Below are 13,636 nucleotides of genomic sequence, written 5' to 3'. Positions count from 1 at the left end.
AGCGCAGGTTTAGCTAGTAATTACATAAAATACGTGTTACGGAGTTCTGGGTAATTGGTGGGCAAATTTAAAAGAATAAGTACACTTAACAAATGTAAACAGTTAAGAAGGATATTAACTTATAGTGCACAGAGGGCCGAAAGTTTGAGAGCAACAACTATATCTGATCAAGCATAATATGTTTAACTCTTTCTCGGTCATTTTTAGGCAATTATTTATATTATATTCGCGTATTAACAGCTATTCCATGTAGAAAGATAAAAATCAAAACAGAATATTTGCAATTTTGTTGACCACTATTTAGAACGAGACAAACACTACTTTGACACAATTACTTATAATTCAAATTGAACTTACTTAGGAATTTTGACTGCATCGGTTAGAGGAGTTTCAGGAGCTTTATTAACAGAGACATTACTATCCCTTAGGGGTGGTTTCGGTAACGATGTCAGTTGATACTTCTTATCGATGCCCTCAATATAAGAAAGTTGACCTCCATTACCATATTCAGACAGAAATCTGTAAAATGAAATAAAGGAATACAATTAAGAACTCTATGTTGTTATCCTAGAAGGAGAAGGAACAGTATTATTATATATTAAAAACAAAAGCTAACTTGCAAATTAACATTTTTCAAAATAATTGTAAAGTCACTATTATGATCTGAAAAATTATATTTTGGTTGTTTGTTTGATTAAGTATTTATGACATATCTTCAAGTCTTACTGACATCAACTTAGTGATGTTTTTCAAAGGATACATTATTTTGTCAATATTTACAACTTCTTCTAATGTCTAACTTTAGTATTGAAGTCTTGAATTTTCGGTACGTAGTGATGTATCATTCTCGGAACGTATAAATGGGAAAGAGCTAAGAAAATTGCGTTTTCTACTATTATTAACATTGAACTTAGGGTTACGTTTATTTTAATTTGTAAAACTTTGATGAAATAAATCGGATATCTGTATCTGTATCAGTTCTATATTATGTTTTCATCGTATTCCTACTTAATATTTTGCGGTCTATTCTATTGCACCCTTGTCTGTACCATCTATTGACAAAAGGTTAGAGATCAAGAATTTACAGAACTGAACATATCACGCACAAAGCCAACGAATCTTGCTGTATTCACCTTTGAATAACTAGAAATTTAACTGGAATCAGAAAAATAAATGTCGGCTATCACCTGACATGCGACAACAAAGAAGTACACATTTTAAAAATAAATACTTACAGGAGTATTTGATCACTCAGTCCATTGAGGTAGATATTCTTCTTGTTGCAGTAATCAGAACTAAAAACATACCAAACAAAACAAAATTAATTTAAGAAATGATATTATGGGTAGGTATTAATGTAAATATAAATACATACGAAAATTTTGTAAACGTATAACTTTATTGTCTTAGTTAATTAGATATCACAATATGAAAGCTTCGCAAAAATAATGACAATAATTTCGATTGTGGTAAGGTTATTACAAATTAAAAGATTGAAGTTCCACAAATGGAAAACGACTCGCGATCTTTTAGTTTCCATTTTTCTTTTGTATACAAGTTCAAAGAGAACAGTTCGGAACTTTTATGCATTAACTACACTAAATAACCTTTACTTAAATAATACTTTAAAATGCCTTTAGAGATTTTTTTTAATTGTAAATTTTGTAATGTTATTCTTTTTTTTACACTATATAACTTATTTACTGCTATGATATTATTTTCATATTTTTTTATATTTGACATTTTTTTTATTATGTATACAAAAAGTTAGATGCATTTATGAAAATATTTCTCCATCATTACGATATGACTCCATTTAAAATCAGCACAAATGAAAAATGTAAAAACAAATAAAAAGTGGCTTAAAAATACAATTTAAAAAAGTATATTATATGAATATCAGCTCGTGCTCATTACTGTTCTCCTGAAATGCATAAATATATATAAAAAATATTAAAAGTTGTAAGAAATAAAGTAACACAAATGGAAAATGATACTCATAGCAGTCAAAATCTCAATGAAGAATATGTTGAAGGTAGTAAAATCAGAACTTCATACAGGAAATATGAAAATAATTTAAGTAATAAAGAATTATTAATAAAATCAAAGTCAGGTTGCAAAAGATTTTAATACATATTTCATTGTATCAATAAATAAGTTAATTATCAGCAAACTATACCAAATATTTAATGTATTAGTCAAAACATGTAATGTACTAAGGATTATAATTATTATTTTTTTTTTTTTGTGAGATAACTATATTTGTGAAATTTGTAACTCAAATTGAAATAGAAAAGTATTATCAAAAAGCTTAAAAAAAAAAAAAAAAAAATTCATCCTTGCAGTTTGGATAATGTGCCTGTATCATTAATCGAAACAGCCCTTGTTCTCCAACCTACTGCATCTTTATAAGAGTCACTTATACAAGGTGCACTTCTTGATATACTGATGATTGCAACTAAAATTGAAAATGAAATCTTAGTTTAACGTCCCACAATTATGTTCTTTACGCTAAGGGAGACGGATGATTAAGGCAAGTGAATGATGGAATAATTGGTGGGATGAGAATAAGGGAGGAAAGGGAATACACGACAAAAGCCACGTACACAATGTTGTTCAATGCAAACTTACTTGGCGGGGATCGAACCACGGACTTCACTCACCAGATGTAAGCGCTCTACCACTAAGCTATCGTGCCCCTGAAGACTGCAATTGTGAACCATATTATATATATATATATATATATATATATATATATATGTGTGTGTGTGTGTGTGTGTGTGTGTGTGTGTGTGTGTGAATTCTGAAGCATATATGAATCCGAAAATTATCAACTACTGTACCAATTTTCGCTATTATAAGTATTCTTCAAATTACTTCAGAAAATCATCATTTATTTATTTTAGACATTAAGTTCTTTCAAATGTAGTTTTGGAAAAGGAAAGAGTTTCAAACAGTTTATTTCTTATTCGAAAGCACTCACTTCATTGTTGGATATTTCTGTATTTAACAAAAACTTTTGCTGTAGCAGATCATAACATACGGGTATTACCAAACAAACTATACTCTAATTATGTAAGAGGAGCTTATCAAAAGAATTTCAAATCTTATTTGCACAATACAAAAGTTTGAACGGAAATTAAACATCATAACTTATATAGTGGTATTTTCGAAATGTGTAATATACTATGTAGTATAGTTTATACTATATACCATGTAGCGTATGTCATGTAAACACTGGGCTGTCCAAGCGCACCCATAATCTATGGGGTCTGAGTGGCTAAGCACCTACTTCAAGAGCAATTGAATATATATATCTTTTTACGGAGTGGATTAAGTAGTATAGTAGTTAACGTATTGGTACGATAAACCGAACGCATTCGTAGAGGAATTGTGTGGTATAATATCAGTCATTTTCTCTATTTATCAAATACGATTCAACCGTCAGAGATGTTCTCCAACTCCACTCACAACAGAAACTGTTGTACAGACCATATGGTATGAGTTGCTAAGCACTGAATTCGATAGTGATAGAATGTATGGCTGTTCAGGAAGTGGATTCAGTAGCATAGTTGTTCCCGCATCGGCACGGCATACCAGAGACCCAGCTGGAATTACAAGAGCTAAAGAATAAGTGAGTGGATTCACATTGATGTGACATTCTTGCAACACTTCATAGAGTCACTTTCAAATAGAACCTAGGAGCTTATTCAGGCCAGGGATAGTGCTACCTAGCACTAAGTAAGTTCTACGGAGGAAAGGGGATTAATTCTTTTGCCCGGTGAGCTTATTACTACCACATCATACAAATGCACACACACGTGGTAATGTTAACATTGCCTGTTCTCTAAATAGCTTTCAACAGAGAGAATTAGGTTTTTCCTTAAATATAATCCGTACATGTATTTCTGTACGTTAAACAGTGGTAAAATTATTCTCCTAAAGCATTATATCACATTTTATTTTTTTTTTAAAAAAACATTATATCACATTTTATAAGAGAATGAAATACTACAAAATGGAGATTTTAGGCAGTTGCCATAGTAGTATTCCTTCTGAGATTCAACGAATTTACTTAATCGCATTATATTTTAAATATGATTTAATATTCCCAACCTAGTTAAAATGAATCTCGGCTATTAAGATTAATTTTTCCCATAATCAATTTCATTTATATCTATAATGATAGTGGTTTCTGCAGTTTGTGTCAAACTGTTTCGATAACGTATAGCTGTAGCTTTCTGTATTTACGAGAAGTTCATTGTTAATTAACGAAGTAGTAGTTGATTAGCGGCCTATTGAGGATTAAACATTCTGCAATCGCATCCACTAGTTATATTATCGGCATAGAGTATTGAATGTTGCTATGGCTCAAAGATGGTATTTAGACCTCTCTCTGAGAGGAAGAACGAATGGAGTTAGGCCATACATGCGGAAGCATACTGAAGCATGAATACCCCAAAAGGTGTTGTCTCACGCTTATGAAATCGTAGGCAATGTGTCGTGAAAATCTAAGCAAGGTCGAGCAAGAGCCTTAAATCTATAAATATCACTACTATCTAGCTCTAACTACCTAGCGCTATTGCACTTTATGCGCAAGTTAACTGGCTTCAGAGCTCGATACGGCCAGGGGGTGGCTATGTTTCGGAGGATTTATGAGAACTCTTTATGCACGTATATCATTTTTAATAAGTCATGCAGATGCTAAGATTAATAATCTTGGTGTTTTCGACTATCGCGTACGGTATTTTGGACTCTACAATAATCCTTTCAAACAACACCAACAGTCAGCTTGTTGATAAAACTAACACTGCACAAAATAACACTAGTTTTCCACGGAAATTGAGATATAACAGAGCTATCGATTTCCCCACAGATTTTCTCCATACACTTCCTTTAGCAAAAGACTATATTAATAATATATATGAAGAGCAGTTACCTTTCCTTATGTCGTCCTCTTAGATTAACATAGACATAGAGAAGTTCTTTGTTCACAATATGCCTATATTTCTTAAGGTAGAAATCTGCCGAAGACTGCGAGGTAATAACCTGAAATTTTGAAACAAAAATACAGAATTAAAAATGTATTGGTTACACTATATATTATGAATGGAAGCACGAATAAGAATCTTCTTGTTATATTCACTGAAAAGAAAAGTACAAAAGAAAATTCTGTAGATTTCATCACATTATTGATTATAAATTACATAATGTGTGAAAAGACATGCGAAAGCTTTAAATTTACTTTTGTTTTTAGTTAAGTCTATACATGAATATCCACTTACTTCCTCTATGCAAATGGGTACATATGAAAAACTTGTTATCACACAAATGAAGTAAATGACCATTTAAATTATTCCCTATTTTTTAAACATACAGAAAGTTGTAATTTTGTTACAAATCACTCTGTCAAGAAATACATCTGAACTTTTTATTTATTAACGGAAATTTCCTCTTAACTGTGGAAAAGTATTGAAAACTGCAATGGTACTTAAGTTTCCTAACGATTACTAAGGTTTTGCCTAGGCATAAAAGTAATAATAATAATAAAGTCACAACGTGACAAGGCTGAATGCTATTTTAAACCGCATCTTTACACGATTCTAACAATTTACTACCAAACAAAAAGCATTTTTTAAAGTTTTTTCACTATCTTTCATAAATAGTTGTTTACCTGTTTAATACACTTCTTAAATTACTTAAACGACTTAAGACTCTGGTATAAAGCGTGGCGCTTTGTGGATCAGAAACGTGGACATTGAGAAAAGCTGAAATATCCAAGCTGGAAGGATTTGAAATGTGGTGGTGGCGCAGAATGCTGCGCATATCATGGACCGAAAGGAAAAGGAATGACGACATACTAAAGAAAGCTAAGGAAGGAAGACAAATCATGGAGATAATAGGAAAAGGAAGAAACAGCATGCTCGGCCATCTTATTCGGCACTCCGATTGAATCATCGGCGCAAATCTGTCTTCAACATTGGGGGGGGGGGGGGAGCACGGATAAGACCGTTCCTATATATATAAACGATGTTCAAAATATTTATGAAGTTGAAAAACAATGCTGTGAAGGATCAGAGGAGCAGAATTGTCTTCAGTGGCGTATTTAGGGGGCTATCGGACTAGGCTCTAGCTCCCTCCGAAATAAATTTGTTAGTTTTTCGCATTCCACGCACAACAATAATTCTTACGCTCTTTGTTCAGAAATAATACTGTATTTGCCAAATTTCATTCCATGTAAGAACTGCGTCCTTTTGTTCTTTCTTTCGTCCTTTCTACTTTTCTTTTCTTTTCCTTGATGTTACTTTCTTTCATATCGCTTATCATACTTTATCGACCGTTGTCAGTTGTGATTCAAGTCGGCCGTCATCAGTAACGCCAAAACTAAGAGGAGTTGATAAGCGAAACTGGTGTTCTACACCAACTTGCGCGGATATCAACATGACAGAACTTTGGTTATTATAACAAAGGAAAAATTATATCGGTTAGTTATTTTTAAAAGAACGAAATGTTTGAATTAAAGAAAATCAAAACGGGGGAATAATTAACCCGGGAAATTAGGAAGGCCAAGAGGATGCTTCGTTTTTCTTCTATGAATAGAATAAAGGGTTAGATTCACTTCTAAATTTTTGTATCATATCATATAGGATTTATCGGTCTGCAATTCTTGCCATTATAACTTCAATTTATGCATAAATTAAAATATATTTAATTCTCAAACTCAGGTGGGCAATTGCCCATTTCCTTCCTTGTATTGGACATAGCCCCTCGAAACAAAATCCTAAATACGCCATTCGCTGTCTTCAACATTGGGTGGTGGGCAGATTTGAGGCTTATTCTAGAGAAGGGAGATGAAACTCATATTACGGTAGATGAATCTAATTTCTGAGGTAAACCTGTTGTATAATATATTATATATTAGGTGATGTAGATGAAGTAATAGTACATATCAGTATTACAAATCACTGCCGTAAACACATTCTGAAATCTGAATACATGCATATTTATAATTGGTATGTTTCTAATTAGACATCCACAAAGATCAACGTTAAAATTGTTTTATAATAATGTAATAATATAAATAATGACTTTCCCAAAACTATGAAGAAAGAATATCAATTATGTATGATGCAACAATACTCGTATTTGAGCAAAATGATGATAATCTCAATAACATTACCGGAATCGTTACAGAAAACTGCCGCATGTCATATACTCTTTAGTTAACAGATGTAACCTTAAGATTATGGAGAAAAATATTTCAGGAATTGAATTCTTTTCTTTGCTTATGAAGCATCCTCTCTCAAAAGAAAAATTGGGACACGCGGAAATACGTAGGAGCGAACCATGGTTCGAACTAGCAGAGAAGAGAAAACAGGCAAAATTACGTTTGCTACAAAATCCGAATGAAATAACTACTAAAAATTTCATAGACATCAGGCGGGAAACTTCCAAAACTTTTAGAACAAAGAAACGCGGTTTTTTTGAAAGTCAAAATTAAGGAACTTGAAGATAATAATAAAAATAAAAGCATTCGGGACATGTATAAAGGGATAAACGAATTTAAGAAAGGCTATCAACCTCGTGCTTATATTAAAGAAAGCTGCTGGAACAGTTCTACTGATACAGATAGCATTTTAAATAGATGGAAAGATTTCTTTGACGATTTGCTTAACACGCAACCAAAAACTAATGTGCGGGGAAAAAGGGAGATACACACCGCAGAACCGTATATCCCAGAACCCAACCGAATAGAAGTAGAAATCGCTATAAAGAAATTAAAGAAACACAAATCTCCGGGTGTAAACGAAATTCCGGCTGAGTTAATTTTACCTGGAGGCGAAAAATTGTGGAACAAGATACACAAATTCATCCTCCTTATCTACAACAAGGAAGAATTGCCACAAGAGTGGAAAGAATCAATCATTGTTCTAATCCACAAGAAAGGCGACAAAACTGACTGTAATAATTATCGAGGCATCTCTCTTCTGTCAACATCCTATAAAATTCTTTCAAACATTCTATTAGCAAGATTGACCCCATACGCAGATGAAATTATTGATTATCAGTGCGGATTTAGACGAAATCGATCAACTATCGACCAAATATTTACCATTCGCCAAATACTCGAAAAGGAGTGTGAACACAGTAGCCCGGTACATCAACTATTTATTGATTTCAGAAAGGCTTACGACTCAGTTAGGAGAAAAATGTTGTACAACGTTCTTACAAAATTTGGAATACCGAAAAAGCTACTTAGATTAATTAAGGCATGTTTAAATGAATCCCTAAGTAAAGTCCGGGTAGGAAAATTTTTGTCCACGAGCTTTCACGTCGAGAATGGCCTGAAACAAGGAGATGCGTTGTCGCCACTATTATTCAACTTTGCTCAGGAATACGCTATAAGGAAAATCAAAGATAGCAACCAGGGCCTACAGTTGAACGGTGTTCACCAGGTTATGCGTACGCTGATTGATGTAAATTTAATAGGGGATGATATGAGAACAATAGAAAGAAATGCAGAGAAAACTAAATACATGGAAGTGCGTCGGGACCGTAACACGGTAAATTATGAATGCGTTAAAATATTAAATAATGGTTTTGATAAAGTGGATACTTTCGAAAATCTAGGATCAATATTAACAAACGAAAATCATATTCACGAAGAAATTAAATATCGACTAAAAACGGAATTCGTGTTATTATTCAGTTCAAAATCTCTTGTCGTCGCGAATTCTGTCGAGGAATTTGAAGCTTAAAATATATAAAACGATAATTATGTCTGTTGTTCTGTATGGTTTCGAAACATGGTAGCTTACTCTGAGGGAAGAACATAGACTGAAAGTATTTGAGAACAAAATCCTCAAACGAATATTCGGATCCAAGAGGAACGGGAATGGGGAATGGCGAAAACTTCATAACGGGAACTACATAAATTATACGGCTTACCAAACATTGTTAGGGTCATCAAGTCTAGGAGGCTTAGGTGGGCAGGACATATTGCCTGGATGGAAGAAAGTATGAACGCTTTCAAAGTGTTAGCGGTAAGACTAATCGGAAAACGACCATTAGGAAGACGTAGGCACAGATGGGAAGACAATATTAAGATGGATCTCGCAAAAATAGGAATGCAATGTAGAAACTGGATCCAGCTGGCTAAGGAACTGGATCCAGTCAATGGAGAGCTTTTGTGAACGCGGCATTGAACCTAAGGGTTCCATAGGAAATAGAGTTGGCTTACGAAGCATGAGTAGATGCCTAGGCTGATACTACAAATAGATGAAATGCGCATTTACTGAAAAGTTGGGTTCTACTGACATTGGGTAGTATATATACTCTTCGTATTCTAGCGCCTAGGGGAGGAGGAGGAGATAAAATTTCACATCAAGTTACGTCACACATAGTCGCACACCTTCATTTTCATTAAAAATGAAAAAACCAAGAGAAACCAATTTCATCTCACTTTCTTTTGTGGCAGTCGGACACAATTCATCACACTTATCGCAAAAAGTAATTTTTAAGACAGATTATTGGGGGGACAGTCCCCCCAGGTCCAAGATGGGGGACATGTCATCCTCGTCCCCACTAGTTGAGAAGTCCATCAACTAGTGGCACAGATCAAAGATACTGGCGTCGTCAGGGGAATCCAGCGAACCTGTTGAATCGAGAAGCACGTCGGGATCTGACTTCGAGGCGCGACCAAGAAGGAAACATAGCCTAAAATGCATCTGTCTTCAAAATACAGCGGAGGCAGCGTTTAGAACTGGAGCTTCAGACAGACAGGTTGCTTTGATCGCTTCTGCCGTACTTCAGGACGCGAGACTTATAACGCAAGAGGACAAAAGTCTTGTTGTTGACAGATCTAAGGTGCGAAGAGGAAAAGATAAACTAGGTGAGAAGATCCAGAAAGAAAAGGCTCACCTAGACCGGGCGATTACAAGTATGTACTTTGACGGAAAAAAATATGCAACTCTTGTGCAAGAAAAAAATAACGGCAAACTACGAAGACGAGAGGTTACAGAAAAGCATATTACAGTTCTATCGGAGCCCGGTTCAGAATACTTGGGTCATGCCACACCTAAGTCAGGCACTGGCAGGGATGTTGCCGACTCTATATTGGAGCTTTTAGAGAAGAACCAGTACGACGTGTCAAGTCTTGAGGCAATCGGCAGCGATGGTGAAGCCACGAACACAGGATGGGATAACGGCGTGATAAGTCAGATACAAAGATCCCTAGGAAAGGATCTGCAGCACCTCATTTGCCTTCTTCATACCAACGAGATGTCATTTCGACACCTGGTTACGGAATTGGATGGTGGGACGACCGGACCCAACGCTTTCTCCGGCCCCATCGGAAAGAAATTAAAGGATTGTGAACGTTCACCGATCGTCTCCTTTACACCCATTCCCGTTGAATGGGTGTCTGAAATGAAAAACCAGATGGTTTAAGCAGCGACCAGAATTATCTCTTTGAAATTTCTAAGGCTGTTGCTACAGGAATGTGTACTACCGATCTAGCAAACAGAAAACCAGGACCATTATCACATTCACGATGGCTTACATTGGCCTGTAGGATGCTTCGCCACTACATCAGTACTGATAAACCTAGTTCAAGTTTGTGTCTACTTTTCCAGTACATTGTTAAAGTATACGCTCCCGTCTGGTTTTCAATACGGCGAAATCCTTCGTGCGTAATGGGCGCCACGCATCTGGTTAGCATAGTTAAGCTATCACGTTTTCTGCCAGAAAATCTACAACACATAGTTCATTCTGTTCTACAAACTAGCGTACGCGTCTTTGGCGTGAGAGAGCCGGGTTGGATTCCCGGCGGGAGCTCATGTGCTTCGGATTCCGCGTTAATCAGTAGGACCACGTCTCATATAGCCTCGCTGCTGAAAGGGACGCTAAACTAAAATCAACTCAACTCTGTTCTACAAACAAACGGATACTACGCTCATCATGATAACCTGCTGACAGCGATGACAGCAGATGAAAATCCACATATTCGAACGTTAGACTGGGGAAGGATAAAAAAGTGCCGCAGCCAGAAGATTCCGAGATCAAGCCGCCCACGTGACTTCATTGTTCCGAAATTAAAATTTTACAGCTGAAAATTACTACGACATGATTAATTGGCCTAAATGTCTAACAGAGCCGCCAATCACACGAAACATAATGGATCAGCAGCTTGAAGAAAACATCCGAACTTCAGCTATTCTAACAACAACATTCCCTTGCCATAGTCAATCTGTGGAACGCACAGTGAAGCTGGTGTCCGAGGCAGCGTCGAAAAAGTGCGGCCAGAACGCAAGAGAGATCTACGTTAGAGCCAAACTGAAGTCTAGAACAAGAATGCCCCGCTTCGAGACCAAGAAGAACTACGTGACCTAAGGTTAAATGTCAACATATGCTTACTGGGTGGGACGGTGGGCGGAACTCGATGAGCGACCACCTCCCCGTGGTGAGTTCTGGGTTATTTTGCGTACAGAGCAAAATAAGCGAAGAGTTGCACAAAGAAAATCGTGTTATACCAAGGGCTATGCCTATAATCATCGTTAACGTGGCATTCCAAACAAAATCTGGAAATTAATTCCAACAACTGAGCTAATATGGCTGTACCTTGATTCATAAACATTTTAAAATTATTTACTGGCATTGCTACAAGTTTCTTTTAATAAAATAATTGTATTATAGCCATCAGGTAACTCTAAAAACGACCACAAGTAGCTTTTCTGTCCTTGGTGTTGTGCGTGTTGCCTAACCAAACACTTAAAAAAAAGTCCGTTGGGGCAGGGTAAGGGGTGTCCAAAAAAAATTAAAAAATCAGTAAGGTCCGTGCCACTAATGGCACCTTTTCCGCACCAGCCGTCATCGAATTCCCAACAAAAGTGCAAAACGCTCCACTCTAGTATACATACCTATCTGACTATCATACTTTTAACTGAATATATGCTAATCATATCACAGAACTTTTAGAGCTGACAAGATATTGCTGTTACTATTTTCATGTTCAATATATTGTCTTTTCATCAGCTGCTTATTTCAAGAAACATGTTTATACAGTTTGCAAACATTATGTATAATACTAACACAACACCTAACAGGTCTCCTAACTTTAATAAAAATAATGCACTTCTTTTGAACAGAATCAAAGAGAATGCAAGCATGTTAATAATAAAAATAATAATAACATATTTTATTGTATTTAACACCCAAAGACAAAGTACAAAATTTTATATACAATCATCAAAGGATGTGGAACTCCAAACATACATATAGTTAGTATTTAAACATGAAATTGCAATAAGTATACCTTTTTTTTTTTAATTCTTCAGGTTATAACACAAAAAACAAATCTACAACTTATCAATTAACATCTCAAAACACTTTCGCTTGAAAGTCTTAAATTTATACTGAAATATATCTAAACCCATAGTCCCAATTCTATTACCCATATCACAAAATTTATACAGTGGAGAATTTTTATTAGTATTTATTCTATTATGAGGCATGTGAAAAGTATGTCTTCCTCTTAGATTTTGTCGAGGAAAATAAAAGGTAGTCTGCCTCATAAAAACATATTATCTTCCCTATTATCAATCATTTTTTTTTAAGATATAACACTATTTGTATGAACCTCCTATTTTCTAGTAACAACAATTTAATTTTTTAAAGAAGTATTTCGTAAGAAATATATTGTGTTTGTATATCAAACATTTTATAGGTAGTATATTTCAATAATTTGTTTTGAACCTTCTCTACTTGTTGTTTTTGACACTGATAAAAAGGATCCCAAACTATAGATGCATATTCTAATTTTGATCGTACAAATGCAATATATATAACTATAGTTCTAGTATTTTTAAAGTAATGACTTGACCTCTTTATAAAACGAGCATTTTAAAAGCTTCATTAGTTATTATAGGCTTTCCAATGCTAATGGAAAAAATATAGGAAATCACAACGAAAAAATATAGGAGGTTTCGTGAAGCTGTGAAAAAGGAAGATTTCAATTATTTACTGAAACAGTTTGAAGGAACATTTGCGCATTTGGAACATTTTGAAAGAACAAGAAACAAAGAAACTCATATAACAATATTTCTACCTATTGGAAGGAACATTTCAATTATCCAATAGGTAGAAATAATAATAATAATAATAATAATAATAATAATAATAATAATAATAATAATAAAACCACATGGAAATTACACCAATTGTTATATGAACATACATCTACTCTAAATATAGCTAAATGGATAATTATCTCGTTGCAAAATTTTATACGAGTTTCTTAGTGTTTTCGTACGTAGCTCACAGTACTAAGCAACGACCATAAGGAAAGTGTAAAAAGGATCTGAATCAGAAAATCAGTGTTTTTAAATATACGTCTCCAAGATGTGACTAATTTAATCACTTGCAAGATCCTATCATTTCTATGTTATTTCGTTTTTTTTTTTAAATAATATACATACTGTAAGTTGTAAAAATCAATAAATACAAAATTCATTTAAAAAATTACAAAACACATCATGCGAAGAGTTGGTTTGTTAAGTATCTAAATACCAATTGCACTCAGAACTTAGTGCATCTACGGAAATATATACAACAGTAAATGTATCAGTGTAACTTTCAT

The 13,636-nt window shown here is 34.5% G+C and overlaps 1 protein-coding gene across 3 annotated transcripts in view; it reads right to left on the bottom strand.

The window, feature by feature from the left end:
* Positions 1-13,636, bottom strand: part of LOC145678572 (telomerase protein component 1-like) — a 556,234-nt gene that overhangs the window by 156,863 nt on the left and 385,735 nt on the right. For all 3 annotated transcript variants that reach the window (XM_081748879.1, XM_081748878.1, XM_081748880.1), the window contains exons 14-16: positions 4,940-5,049; positions 1,236-1,295; positions 358-519 (exon numbers count right to left, since the gene is read on the bottom strand). In XM_081748879.1, the coding sequence (XP_081605005.1) occupies positions 358-519; positions 1,236-1,295; positions 4,940-5,049 (332 nt within the window). The remainder of the gene's footprint in view (positions 1-357; positions 520-1,235; positions 1,296-4,939; positions 5,050-13,636) is intronic.

This window comes from Thermobia domestica, chromosome 2 (assembly GCF_964235325.1).
Source record: "Thermobia domestica chromosome 2, izTheDome1.hap1.1, whole genome shotgun sequence".
Taxonomy (NCBI): Eukaryota; Metazoa; Arthropoda; class Insecta; order Zygentoma; family Lepismatidae; genus Thermobia; species Thermobia domestica.
This window is presented reverse-complemented; position numbering and strand designations above follow the sequence as displayed.